Consider the following 14,570-nt stretch of genomic DNA (forward strand, 5'->3'; position numbering starts at 1 on the left):
TATTTTATTATTTGTACTTTTATACTCAAGTTTTTCTGTCTTTTTAGTTTTCCCTTGATTAATGTGAAAAGGTGCTTATTTCCAGCAACACTGATTAGAGTTTTAAAAAATCACCAGTGATTGGAAAAGGAAGGGCCCCTTACCTGACACGTAGGGAGTGTTACTAGCATACATTTTACCTTTTCTTAGGCAGTTTTTCACTTCTTCATTTAAATTAAATGTATTTTATTGCCTCTTGAATATGACATACTGGGCTCAAGACCCAGGAATCTCGAGAAATATGCTTGAGATTTCTGGTTTAATTAAGCAAACAAAGACCTCATTAACAAAAGCTAGCCATAGCCTCAGATGGAAAAAAATAAGCAACTCACTCACTTGACTTTGTAAACTGGCACGAGCAAATGTAAAATGAAGTCTTTTTTTTTTAATATTCTCCTTTAAACTAGAGGAGTTATTAATACTAAATAAATAAATAAATAGTAGACTCTTGTAGCCAGTGTTAGAGAACACTCCCCAAGCCCTCACAATTTTCCCTTTTATAGGGTCTGGCATCTCTTTTGTAGTGGGATTAGTGACCACGTGATTGAGGCTCACACTCACAATGTCCCCCTGTTGCTTTCTATTCACTGTCAATCAAGATGCAGGGACCTGTGATAGAGGCAGATCAGGCAGAGAGCACCAGGTCCAGTGTGGAATTGTTTTCCAAACTGGCCAGGAAAAAACTGCAGCCAACCAGACTTTAAGAATTAACCTATATTATTCCTGGCCTTTTAAACAGACAGCAGAAATAAAAGACAGTAACCAGCTAACAGGAAGAATCATGCTTTTATTTTTGAATGTGTATGCTTTTTCTTTTGAACATCTTGTATTTATATGTACCTGATTTTCCTTCTTTTTTTTTTGTATGTGTTTAGCGTGGTTTATTGACAATCATTTAACATGCTGAAGAGTGCCGGTGAGCCAGCATAGTAGCTAATGCAGCAAAGAAGAACAGATGCAGATTTGAGGAATTCAGCTTTGCTAAAACCTTGAACTGAAGTCCTAGACATTGGGACATCTGAGTCTGTATATGTGCACTTTCAGCTCTATTTGCAGTGGGTTGTTGTAGGAGAATGCCAGCTGCTTAAGCTCACTTGGACAAGATGGAAAAAGAAGAACTGGAATGTCCAAACTCTTCCTCTGAAAAACGCTATTTTCCTGAATCCCTCGATTCCAGTGAGGGGAATGAGGAGGGGATTTTGGCCTGTGAGGATCTGGAACTTAACCCTTTTGATGGATTGCCATATTCATCACGTTATTATAAACTTCTGAAAGAAAGAGAAGATCTTCCAATATGGAAGGAAAAATACTCCTTTATGGAGAATCTGCTTCAAAGTCAAATTGTGATCGTTTCAGGAGATGCTAAATGTGGCAAGAGCTCTCAGGTGAGTAGCCACTACAAAAAAGCATTTACTTTGTGTGTTGTACTTTTGTATTACTTAAATACAGTGTCACAGCATAGTGTTCTGTTTTAATAATGATATTATCTAAACCAAAAAACAAAACAAAAAGCATTAGCAATTCAGGCACAACAATTAAGTTACTTCCCTAAATTTCTTTATGAAAGCCAGCTGAATAAAAGTTAATACTTATGTGGATATTAATTGTGTTTATTGTACCACTGAATGTTCTTTAGAATAGCAGAAAAATCTATTCAAATTATTTTGTTGTGCATATTATATTTTAAAAGATGTGATAGATGTTATTTGCCTGCCATAGGTTTGGGGATTAACTGCCATGTTTACCTGTCCAACAGTCTGATAATCAGGATGTGTGGATATGCTTATTGGTAAAGTTGGTTAAGTTACAGAAAGTCAAAAGCACAAGGAAATTCTTATTTTCCAGACTGTAAGAAATAACTGAGTGGCCAAATATGATCCAAGCCTAGAGCCACACACTTCAGGATCTAAAAAGGAGGAAGGAATTAGGATAGATAGCTAATGACTATTTACTGGCCAGTTTATTGTTGTCATATTTGAACTTGAAGTTTGATTTGTCTATTTTACTCTTAAGTTGTAAAGCAAGCAATAAGTATTTTTATTATGAAATTCATTTGTAAGTTCTCATGATGTGAGAATTATAGAGTAGACCACAGAGATAACCTGATAGAACCCCTTCATTTTTCAGATGATGAAACCCTGGCCCAGAGGGGTTTGATAATTTGTCTAACGAATGTCACATAACTTTCTGAGCTGGAATTCTAAGAACTCTTTCTACTATACTTTGCTGCTTTAAGGTTTTTATTACCTCTGGGGCTTACTTGTTCTAAATGGAACTTGAAGGGGGTGAAATGGACAACAGGTTTTTTTTTTCTTTAATCTTGTTTATAGCTGCCAATATCAAGGGTTTATTATGATTTTCTATTTGTTGTGATGAGTTGTTGCTACAATGAATGATTTAGTTTGTCATAAGAAGCTAAGGATGAAAACTGAAGGAGTATAATTTTCCTGGTTTCTGTGGACAAGTGGCAAGTTAAAAATTATTTACGGGCTTCCCTGGTGGCGCAGTGGTTAAGAATCTGCCTGCCAATGCAGGAGACACAGGTTCGAACCCTGGTCTGGGAAGATCCCACATGCCGCGGAGCAACTAAGCCCGTGTGCCACAACTACTGAGCCTGTGCTCTAGAGCCCGCAAGCCACAACTACTGAAGCCTGTGTGCCACAACTACTGAAGCCCGCGGGCCTAGAGCCCATGTTCCGCAATGAAGAGTAGCCGCCGCTCACCACAACTAGAGAAAGCCCGCGCACAGCAACGAAGACCCAACGCAGCCAAAAAAAAAAAAAATTAAAGTTTTTATTTTGCAATAATTTCAGACTTACAAAATGTTGCAAAAATAGTACAAAGATTTTCCACATATAGTTCACCCAGATTCCACCAAAGTTAACATTTTACCACACATGCTTTATCGTTCTCTCTCCATACACACACACAGATTTTTATTCTGAACATTTTAAGAGTCAGTTGATGATATGATATCCTTTACCTCCAAATACTTCAGCAATATCTACTAAAACAGGGCTAGCCACAACATAATTACCAAAATCTAACTTATAACATTCAAATTTCATCAGTTTGCCCACTAAGGACTTTTGTCATTAAAAAAAAAATTCTAGTCCAGAATCCAATCCAAAGTTAACATTGCATTTCCTTGTCATTTCTCCTTAATCACCTTTGATCTGAAGCAGCTTCTCAGTCTTTCCTTGTCCTTCACGACCTCAACATTTTTGAAGAGTACAAGTTAGGTATTTTGTACCACATCCCTCAGTTTGAATCTGTCTGGTGTTTCCTTTGGATTAGATTCCAATTTTGCGTTTGTGGCAGGAAGAGCACAGACGTGCTATGTGTCCTCCTCAGGACATCGTAGCAGGAGACAGAAGATTTTTCCATGACTGGTGATGTTAAATTTGATAACTTGGTAAGGTGGTGACTGTCTTGATCTCTATCGTCAAGTTACAATTCCCCCCCTATCATTTAAGAGATATGGGGAGACACTTGGAGACTATGTAGAGTCCGCTTCTTGTCGTGCCTCCAGCTACTAATTTTAGCATCCTTGGATGATTCTTACCTTTGACGTTATTACACGGTAGTAACCAAATGGTGATTTTTCTATTTCTGAAATTCCTTCTATTAATACATTTAATATTTGGAATTCTTCTGTAAAACTGAGCCTTTTCTTCTTCCTTATTTATTTATTCACTTATTTATGTCAGTGTGGATTCATGAATTCTTATTTTATTCTGTAGGTGATAATCCATTACTAAGCCCGTTTATATTGTTGCTCAAATCGTCCCCAATGTGGCCTATGGGAACCCCTTCAGGATGCCTTCTGTGTTCTTTTGATATCATTCTCTGAACATTTCTTTGCTTTCTGGCCCAGTAAGATGTTATAGGCTCATCTAGTATGTTTCCTGCTCCAGTCTTGGAAACAGCCATTTTTCTCAAGGAGCCCTGGTGGTTCCTTTTAGTGGGGAATTGTATTTAAAAACCAGGAGATGGGCGCTAAGTGCCCGTTGGCCATTGACTTGTCGTTGCTTCTAGGCCCTCCTGCTTCTCCTTCTATCTCTCTAGCTCTTAAGATTTCTGTCTTTCTCTGTTTCTCTCTATTTCTCTGTATTTCTTTCTCTATGTATATTTCTGTTTTATCTGTATTTCTGTCTCTCTGTTCTTAAAAACCATGGGTTCCTACTGATGCCTCTGATTCCAGGTCAGCTGTACAGCATTCATTCTAGCCTTCCCCACTTCCATATTTGTAACTCCTTTCTCTATGAGAAACTTAGCACTCATTATTCATAATATCTTTACTTGTTCAGTCTTAGAATGCTCAAAATTTAGTTTCAGAATTGCTAACCCACACTATTGTTTAAAAAAAAATTTTTTTTAATATATACTCCTTGAGTTTTTGAGATCGCTCTGAGACGCGACGCGGGGCAGAGGAGGACGAGCGGGCGCCTCAGTGTCCTTCTCCACCCCGCAGCCGGACCGGAATTATGTGATCCCGGAAGTTCCGGCGCCATTGCTGTGTGGGATAAACAGTAATGGCGGAGGCTGCAGCTCCCGGAACAACAGCCACAACATCAGGAGCACGAGCGGCAGCGGCGGCGGTGGCAGCGGCCTCCCCCACCCCTACCCCCACAGTCACCTCCCCGTCCCTGGGGGCGGGGGGCGGGGGAGGCGGCAGCGACGGCAGCGGCGGTGGCTGGACTAAACAGGTCACCTGCAGGTATTTCATGCATGGGGTTTGTAAGGAAGGAGATAACTGTCGATACTCACATGACCTCTCTGACAGTCCGTATGGTGTAGTGTGCAAGTATTTTCAGCGAGGGTACTGTATTTACGGAGACCGCTGCAGATATGAACACAGCAAGCCATTGAAACAGGAAGAAGCAATTGCTACAGATCTAACTGCAAAGTCACCCCTTGCTGCTTCCTCAAGTCTCTCATCAGTAGTTGGACCGATTGTTGAAATGAATATGGGCGAAGCTGAGTCAAGAAATTCAAACTTTTCAACTGTAGGAGCGGGTTCAGAAGACTGGGTGAACGCCATTGAGTTTGTTCCTGGGCAGCCCTACTGTGGCCGTACTGCCCCTTCCTCCACTGAAGCACCCCTGCAGGGCTCAGTGACCAAGGAAGAATCAGAGAAGGAGCAAACTGCAGTGGAAACAAAGAAACAGCTCTGCCCCTATGCTGCGGTGGGAGAGTGCCGATATGGGGAGAACTGTGTGTATCTCCACGGAGACTCATGTGATATGTGTGGGCTGCAGGTCCTCCATCCAATGGATGCTGCCCAAAGATCACAACATATAAAATCTTGCATCGAGGCCCATGAGAAGGACATGGAGCTCTCGTTTGCTGTGCAGCGCAGCAAGGACATGGTGTGTGGGATCTGCATGGAGGTGGTCTATGAAAAAGCCAACCCCAGCGAGCGCCGCTTCGGGATCCTCTCCAACTGCAACCACACCTACTGTCTCAAGTGTATTCGCAAGTGGAGGAGTGCTAAGCAATTTGAGAGCAAGATCATAAAGTGAGGCTCCTCCCCAGTCTTCGTTTGTGCTTTTCTATTTTGGGGAAGAATTTAGTATCTTGTGCCAACTTTCAACCAGATGGACCGCATTTAAATGCATGCATTTTACCTTGAAACTGGGGGCTCTTCTAATTGGGATTTCTTCTTTGTATTTCAGCTATAGCTTCTAGATTAGTTGGTATATCTACTTTTATTTGAATGAGGAAACCGTATGTATCAGTTAGTAGAATCTTCGTGCTTTTTTCTGAGGAGATTGTGTTTAATGGATTAGCCAGTTTAGGTTCAGAGAACAAACTTATCTAGCTCTGAATGTATGTTTCCTGACATTTTACATTTTCCACTTTCCTATTCCATCCATTAAGCTAGCCAATAATCCACCATCCTTTAAAGATTGTTCTCATAACTGAACAAAAACTACATAATCTAAACAGAGCAAAGTTACAAGAAATAAATTTATTTAAACGAAAAAAAAAAAAAATTTTTTTTTAATATATACTCCTTGAGTTTTCTTTTAGAATTTGTGATCTTAAAGGGCAAGAATTGTTATCATGTAATATGTTATATTAATACCTAGCATTGGTTTCTCTTGTCATCTCTTAACTTCTTGATCATTTTAATAAATCATGCTTGTTTCTGTTAAGTGTGAAGGCAGTATGTATCTTCAGGGTAGGAGAAATCAAATTCTAAACCAATTTAAATAATGGGAGCATCAGTTGTTTTCTTAATTCTGGAAACAACTTGGTTATTTTTTAAAGAGCTTCTGAGACTATTTTCTTTTTCCTCAGCATTTTAAACCTTTCAAAGAAAAGTCTGTCTCTGGACCCAAGCCTTCCAAAGAGGACCACAAGTGTTTTGCTGGATCCTAAAACTTCCACCTCTCTTTAGTGCAGATGGTATGGAGGCTATTTTGTGACTGCCCTCTGGAAAAGAGGACAACTTTTCATACATTTATAGAGCCTTTTCTTGTTACCTTTTTTGGGGCAGATTTATGAAAAAGCCTAAAAGACAATGAAATATTTTTAAAACCATCTATTTACTTACTTGTCCTGAAATTTCCCCTGAAATGGTTGGATTAGTGAGCTGAATAAGCATGACGTACCTGAGCTTTAGCCTAAATTAAGAAGCTGGCTGGTATAGAGCAACTCCACCTTATTAGCTGAGTAAATTACTCCGCATTTTCTGCTGGCAGAGTCTACCTGTGTTCACTCAAGAGGTATACAAATTATGGTATCCAGGGACGACATGTGACATTTAATGCAGAAGGGGACCCACTCCTCAGGAATGAGTTCTGACATTCTGGCTCACATCGGGCAGCTTAGTGCACTTTGCAGGAATGTTGCTGTGGAGATTCATGCCTTTGGGTGAATTGCTGGACCTTATGGTTCCTTTCTGCTTTGGATTTCATGATTCTGGTACTTAAATAAAAGTGAGTGGTCGGGACCTTGGCACAGCTGCGCTCTGGGTGGCCCAGAAGAGGAATCAGTCACCATGGGCAGGCTGGGGACATAAAACAAGGGCTTGAGGGCCTTTGGGACTAGAATTTGTTTAACTGTAGTAGCGTTGTGTCTCACAGATGACTTTTGTCTCGCGTCCTTTACTTGTATATCTGCTAGAGGAGGGGACGCAATCTCTAGCCGTTGACGGAGGGGCAGGAGGTTCCACACCAGTGTGACTCACGTGGCTGTCCTGCTGCTGCGGTGGCAGCAATGAGACTGCTCCGCTGCCCTCCTGGTTCTGATCTGGACCAGCCGAGGATCCTGGGCCCCAGCCTCCCAGAGTCCAGCAGCCCAGCCTCCTGCCTGTTGCCTGGGGTGGGGATGGAGCATCTTGGCTTCGCGTTCCGGATCTGTACAACTTGTAGAGCTCCAGTTACGAAGTCAAGCTGGCGAAGCCTTGATGTAGATTAGGTTTTGGTTACTTGGAGGACCCCTCTTACCTGCTCTCCTAGCAGCAGATGGGCCAGAGTCCCGGTGATTTGCTTGCAGGGAGGAGATAAGAGCCAGGAGCCGGTCGCGCTTTGTCAGCGTCTGCGCCTGATTGTGCGACCCGGAGCCAGCTTCACCGCTCAGGCTTTAGCACGTGTGGCACGTCACACAGTGCAGAAAACGGCCTTTAAAACTGGATTGAGAGAATGTGAAAAAGTTGTTGGATGAGTTTAGAATGAGAATATTTGAAGTTGTGATTTCTAGTAGGGAAATTTTCTAGACCAAATAAATAAATGTGGGTGTTATCTATTGCTGAAAAGCCCAGGTAAATTTGTAAATAGGTTTTTTTTTTCAGTTATAAAAGAACAGTTTTCTGTTTTGTTCACCAAATTGCACACCTTTTGCTAAGTACTAAAGTATGTTCTAGATGCCAGGGAGGAGGGGGTTGCATACCTTCCAAAGAGAAACTATAGAGAGAGACATGAAATCTCAAGGCATATAATGCATTGGTGAGAAGGGTAAGGTAATGCTGGGACAAAGAAAAAGCCACTCCCAGAGGAGAATCAGAATCAGGGCACGGAATGGTACGGTATTTGCTATAAGTGCAGAGAATGCAAGAGTTCCCTGTGAAGCTGTAATCTTAGTGCCGCTTGAAATTATGAAATGTTCACATTTCTGGCATTTGCTGAATCATAATTTTTTTCAGCCGATACTTTGAGTTTGCGAAGGCATCAAACTTCACAGTGTGCCTTAGCTTGCTTAGAGTGATTCGGAAGGTATGCTAAAGCACAGAAGTCGTTATAATTAGGAGAGATGATTTCATATGTCTCTCCTTTTTGTTCAGAGACGACCCTTTCAGTTTGCATTTGCATCACTTAGTGTCGTCATCCATGTGTGACTTACTGAAAGGGACAGTACATCATACGCAGTCAGAGCTGCGTGGGGTGAGTGCTCTGCAATTAGTTGTGACTAGTGCTCAACTTTCAGCTTGGCTGTGTCAGCAGACATCCCTACATTAAGCCCAATATGCATGTGTTCAGTCTTTCGCTGGTTATTTGAATTGATGTTTAGAAGAGCTGTCCCATTTCTGAATTATTTTCTTTGCCTCATAGGTGAAATAATTTGCTCTATTGTGGAGGAGGGCAAAAAGAACAGTGAGGACTGTTGGATTGTTTATATTTATTGCACTGCCAGGCCTATATGATGTTTATAACATTATAAACATACTGTAATAGTCTAATCTTTTTTTTGCGTTACACGGGCCTCTCACTGTTGTGGCCCCTCCCGTTGCGGAGCACAGGCTCCGGACGCGCAGGCCCAGCGGCCATGGCTCACGGGCCCAGCCGCTCCGCGGCATGTGGGATCTTCCCGGACCGGGGCACAAACCCGCGTCCCCTGCATCGGCAGGCAGACTCTCAACCACTGCGCCACCAGGGAAGCCCTGTAATAGTCTAATCTTGCAGAATTTGTTTATGTGAGTAAATAGAAATAAATGAAATGCACTCAGAAAACAAAGTCGGAACCTTGGGAACGTGGCCCATAATCATCTGAATCATGTAGAATTCTAGAGTTTGAAAGCAGCTATCCTGGATCTTAGAATAATAACCAGACTGAGTATATCCAGGTGTTTTAGTGAAAATGAATGGTGTCATTTCAGCAGCAATTCTAGCTGTGTAAAATAGTGCCCACTGTCATCATAGTACTGTCCCCTGACATTGCTATTAGGCTAGAAAGAGTAGTAAAAAGTGTTGACTGTTGAGAACCTGATGGCGTCTATTACTACCTTTGTATAAAGATGCTCAGAAGTAGCCATGGCCTGGCGGAAATTATGCTAGATGAGAAATTGGAAGATTTGGATAGGTTCTGGCTGTGCTGTTTACTGGCAGGATGACTGGCGCAAGTAACCCTTCTAAGACTTTCCTTGTGTGTAAAATGAGGCCGTGGCCTACATGCCTGCCATTCCTTTCAGCTCTGAAATCCTAGGACTTCTGTGTGTATCTCTAGCTTTGGCCCCTCACTTAGGCTCCTGGCCTGTTTTGCAGTTGATCTCAGGCTGGCTACACCTGGATGTCCTCCCATCAAGATGACCTTAACCCTGACCACTTTCCCGGCTCTCCTGAAGGTTCTCTCCCTCCCCTTGAACACTTCGCTCCCCCCAGAAGCACTTTATGCTACTGTTTAGCTTCATTCATTCATTCTATTTTATTTTAAATTTCTGGTTATTAACAACACCATTACCCTAGTATTTTAAGTCAGAGATCTTAAAATATTTGTTTCTTCTTATGTATAATTAGTCTGCTAGTGAGTACTGTTCATTCTTCCTTAGAAATAAATGTCCCTTGGTTTTATTACTTCTCTCCCATGTTAAGTCCTGAGTCTAAGCCTTTCTCTCCCTTCTTTTCAATTATTCTAATGTCTTCATCCATCCTTCCATCCAGATATTTATTATCCCTCTTATGTGTCAGGTCCTCTATTAAGTATTGGGGGAAATATGAACCACGCATGTCCACCTTAAGGATCTTCCACTCTAGTGGGGAGACAGAGATTCAAACAGTTTTAATATAATTTCTCACAAAAGTGTTATTTGAGGTCTCAGCTAAGGACCTAGATATGAAGGGAATAGGGAATCAGGTTAAAAAGTAAGGATTTGACAAGGATAAAAAATAACTTCCTAGGGAATGAGGGAGATAGAAACTTTTATGTGAATTCCCAGTTAGGTGTGATTGTGAAGCAATTCAAGGTAGAATATATCAAATAATAGAATTTAAAAATATTTCTGGAAAATGTAAGAAATTAATTTGTTCATTTAACAAATATTTATTGAATAAACTTATTTAAGATTATTTGGTGACCAAGACAGATCTCTGTTCTCCCAGAGCTCATAGTCTAGTGGGGTGAACAGACCTGCACTGGAACAGACCAGCAACTGCAGGAAGTGTGGTCCATGGTCCATGCCATGGTTGTCAGGAAGTACACTGTGGGGTCTCCTTCCTGGTGTGGGGTGGAGGGGGGTTATCACAGCAAGCCTTGGGGAGAAAATGGCACAGGAGCTCAGACTTGAAGGGTAGGTCTCATCCGTTCAACCCATTTTACAGGAAAGGAAACTGGAGCTTAGAGAAATGGTGATTTACAAATAACAAACTAATGGCACACCAGGTCTAGAACTCCTGACTTTGATCACTTGTGATATACCTTGATTCCAGATTTCCTGAGTGTAGTGTATTAAATGTTCATCTTTCATACAACAAAGTGGGTTATTGAGGAAATAATTGCTGATTAGTTTTCAACCTGTTGACAAGGCTGACACTCATGTTGAAATAGAGGAACTACATTTACACTTTTAATCATCGGGAATCTGCAGTCTGCAGCAGGTGTTCATTTTGGAGTTACTTGATTTCTAGTAAGTTATGTTTATTTTTCAAGTTATAGTATTAAAATCTAAGAATTCGGGCTTCCCTGGTGGCACAGTGGTTGAGAATCTGCCTGCCAATGCAGGGGACACAGGTTTGAGGCCTGGCGCAGGAAGATCCCACATGCCGCGGAGCAACTAAGCCCATGTACCACAACTACTGAGCTCACATGCCACAACTACTGAAGCCCATGCACCTAGAGCCCATGCTCCGCAACAAGAGAAGCCACCGCAACGAGAAGCCCGCGCACTGCAATGAGAACCCCGCTCGCCGCAACTAGAGAAAGCCCATGTGCAGCAAGAAAGACCCTACGCAGCCAAAAATAAATAAATAAATAAATTTATTAAAAAAAAAACTAAGTATTCCACGATGGGTCTAGTAAATAGCAAATCTGAAGATAATTAAAAATGCTGAAACTTTTAAATACCTTGGATCTGTTAAAAAACACTCAGAATGATTTGTTTTAAAAATACATGTAACAAAGCATAACTTACTGACAGTGCCCTAAGATTCCAGCATACGAATGCATTCAGTACTTTCTACTATAATAATTCTTATGCAAATGAACTATTTAAAATCAATTGAACCATAATGCATTTTCAGTAAAAGGATTTAAAAATAAATAACTCAAGAGCAGTCTTGGAATTGGCTCTTTCCAAATCTGGATGGATTGGTTAATTATCTCACTGAGCTTATTTTTCATTGTATTTAGATGATAAATGCCAGTGTATTTTAGCTTTTATTGCCAGGGGAATGTAAAGTAGGCTTCTCTGGTTATTTTGTTGTGGTCATTTAGATTTAAATGTAAATGTTTTAATTTTGAGCTACTATTTTTCATCTAAATGCTATTTAATATTTATATTGCTTAAAGCATAAAAGTTGATACCAGGGCTTCCCTGGTGGTGCAGTGGTTGAGAGTCCGCCTGCCGATACAGGGGACGCGGGTTCGTGCCCCGGTCGGGGAAGATCCCACGTGCCGTGGAGCGGCTGGGCCCGTGAGCCAGGGCCGCTGAGCCTGCGCGACCAGAGCCTGTGCTCCGCAACGGGAGAGGCCACAACAATGAGAGGCCCGCGTACCGCAAAAAAAAAAAAAAGTTGATACCAGAAGCCATATCTTTGATGGTGCTTTCTTTTAACCAGAAAGAAAATAATAATCTTAAATACATTAGTCTTTTCAGAACAGCTGAGGTTAAAAAAATTTTTTTTTACTTTGCCTTTTATTTTTATCTTGCTTTTTTTTCATCTGGGAGTCTAACTTTTACAGTCCCTGCTAACTCCTGTTTATTCCTAACTTTATTTACTAGTACTAACTCTATGCATAAACACAAATTCTTCAGTTTCACGAACTAAGCTGTAATGCAGCCCACCAGTGATTCACTGGTGGAAGACAACAACTCATTTATAAGATGAACCCGTGGAGGTTTTTTGGTGATGGTGGTGGTGTTTTCCTAGCGGGGCTGATCCTGTCTCATTTGTCCCCGTTAAAGGTTCCTCAGTGGTGTGCTGAATATTGCCTTTCCATCCACTACCAGCACGGGGGCGTGGTGTGCACACAGGTCCACAAGCAGACTGTGGTCCAGCTCGCCCTCCGGGTGGCAGACGAAATGGATGTTAACATCGGTCACGAAGTCGGCTACATGATTCCTTTTGAGAACTGCTGCACCAGTGAAACGATCTTGAGGTTGGTCTGGGGGGGCTTTCATCTGCGGTGCCTGATGACTCCTGGCTTGTCCTCCGCGATCCTAGAAGAGCGTATTCTCGCGTTCTCTGCTTTACACAGCTGGAACGCATGATAATGGTAGCTCGTCTCTCTGTCACCAGCCTGACACGCACCAGTCGCTTTCCCACCTTGACACCCTCAGGGATTCCTTGTCTAACCTTCTTCCGCATCTCCCCATAATCCTCAGGAAAACGTCGTGACTTGTTAGGTTGGCCCCAAAGACCTTCAATCTGTGCTTCTGAAGCCCCGCCTCATGGTGGGTCCATATGCGCTGTCTGTGTGCCGGCTGTGCCGACACACGTGGTTCTCTGTGTGCCAAGTGCCTTGACACGTGGTCTTCCCTCCACATGGAATGTCTGTGCCTCTTCCGGGCTTGGCTAATTCCTCCCCGTCATACAAGACCCCATGCAGATCACCTGCTCCAGGAAAGCTTCCCTGACCCTCCATAGTGTAAATTAGAAAACTCTCTGCTGGGCTTCTATAAAACTTGGTCTCAGCCTTCATCATGGCAGTGTAGGTCAGTGTTTTTCAAACTCTAGTTCTGAGATTCTTACAGGTTCCAGGGACCCTTCTCAGTAGCTACCACAGTTCTGAGATTTCCTTTCCACAGTGGTTTCCAAGAGCTTAACAGAAGGAAAAAGAGAAGTGGAAAATATCACTGCTCTGGGCCAGTTTCTCAAGCAGTTTTCTATCACAGCCATCATTGAAAGTGAGAGTGTCTTATGGCACCTTAAGGAAGTGTTCAAAGCTGCTTGCAGCCAAAGATGGCCATCTCAAGGGCTTCAGCTGTCCCAGGCACTGCCTGACTGCCCCAAGGTCTGAAGAGACAAGTATCTCAGCCTCAGTGTATCTGCGTCTCTAACCCACTTGTGGGGCACACCAGAGTGCCCTGGCACATCACTGGGGACGTCCTACGCTAGTGTAACAGGGATGCTATGACACAGCGTAGCGGAGTACAGTATAGCACAGCACAGTGTAGTACAGTATAGCAGGGATGGTTTTTGCATACTCGTATCCCCGGCATCTGACATGCTTGTCCCATGGAGGATGTTTAACACACTTGATAACAGAAGGAGAGCTGAGTGCCTGGTCCCAGCTGTGGCTGCTGCAGACTCTGGTGCAGTCCTTCCCCCATTCAGAAAGCCTGTGTAACTCCTTTGGTTTGTACTAAGCTGCTTTTAACATTTTTCAAATGTTATCTTCAAAAATAGAGGACATCACTCTTCAGGCTGGTGTTAAACCATAGGGAAGCTTTCGATCGGTAGCACTATGACTTGAACTTCTTGAATGTATGTAACCTTCTGTTATTCTAGCCGTGATGTCCCCGAGTCACTGTATATGTTTATAAATTATGTATTATGCAAATGGTCCAATAGTGATACAGGTAAACGTAAAAACCTCCCTGCTTTTGGGAACTCACAGACTAGTTGGAGAGTTGGACAGGAGAGGACATGCAACCCTGAAAGGGTGAAGGATCCCCACGCCTAGCAGATTCATTCTTCATCCTTTACATTTTGAAGTGACCTCTCAAGTGGTCATGGTTTTAATTAAAGGATGGACTAGACTTTGGAAACCTTTTGAAAAGGACTCTTGGATGTAGTCACTTTTAAAATGAAATCTTATGATGTTTTTATCTTATTGATATGGATTGTGTGCATATATATATATATATATATATATTTTTTTTTTTTAGAAAGTCATAGAGGTAAATAATTGTGGAGGAACCCAATAATGTTGTCAGAGTAGGTCAAAGACACATCTCACCTTTTTAAGCATCTCTTATGTGTTGGGACTTGGCTTTCATTGCTTTATGGTGAAAACCCTGCAAGCATTCAATCCTAACAGCCAAAGGAAGGACTACAGTTTCTGTTGAAAAATTTTTTTAGCTCTTATCTGCATGTAGCTTTCCTTTCTTAATGTAGAAAATAGCCTTCAGGTGTGGAGGAGCTGAACCG

General features: G+C 42.0%; 1 protein-coding gene and 1 pseudogene across 2 annotated transcripts in view; both read left to right on the plus strand.

The window, feature by feature from the left end:
* Positions 1 to 666: 666 nt before the first annotated feature.
* DHX32 (DEAH-box helicase 32 (putative)) overlaps positions 667 to 14,570 on the plus strand; it is a 43,039-nt gene continuing 29,135 nt past the window's right edge. The window contains exons 1-2 of the mRNA XM_007449631.1: positions 667 to 1,424; positions 12,383 to 12,576. Coding sequence (XP_007449693.1) covers positions 1,143 to 1,424; positions 12,383 to 12,576 — 476 coding nt within the window. The 5' untranslated portion in view covers positions 667 to 1,142. The remainder of the gene's footprint in view (positions 1,425 to 12,382; positions 12,577 to 14,570) is intronic.
* Positions 4,575 to 6,020, plus strand: LOC103070426 (E3 ubiquitin-protein ligase makorin-1 pseudogene; annotated as a pseudogene). Its single transcript, XR_014368603.1, has one exon. The product of XR_014368603.1 is annotated as an E3 ubiquitin-protein ligase makorin-1 pseudogene (transcript).

This window comes from Lipotes vexillifer, unplaced genomic scaffold (assembly GCF_000442215.2).
Source record: "Lipotes vexillifer unplaced genomic scaffold, Lipotes_vexillifer_v1.1 scaffold1262, whole genome shotgun sequence".
Classification (NCBI taxonomy): domain Eukaryota; kingdom Metazoa; phylum Chordata; class Mammalia; order Artiodactyla; family Lipotidae; genus Lipotes; species Lipotes vexillifer.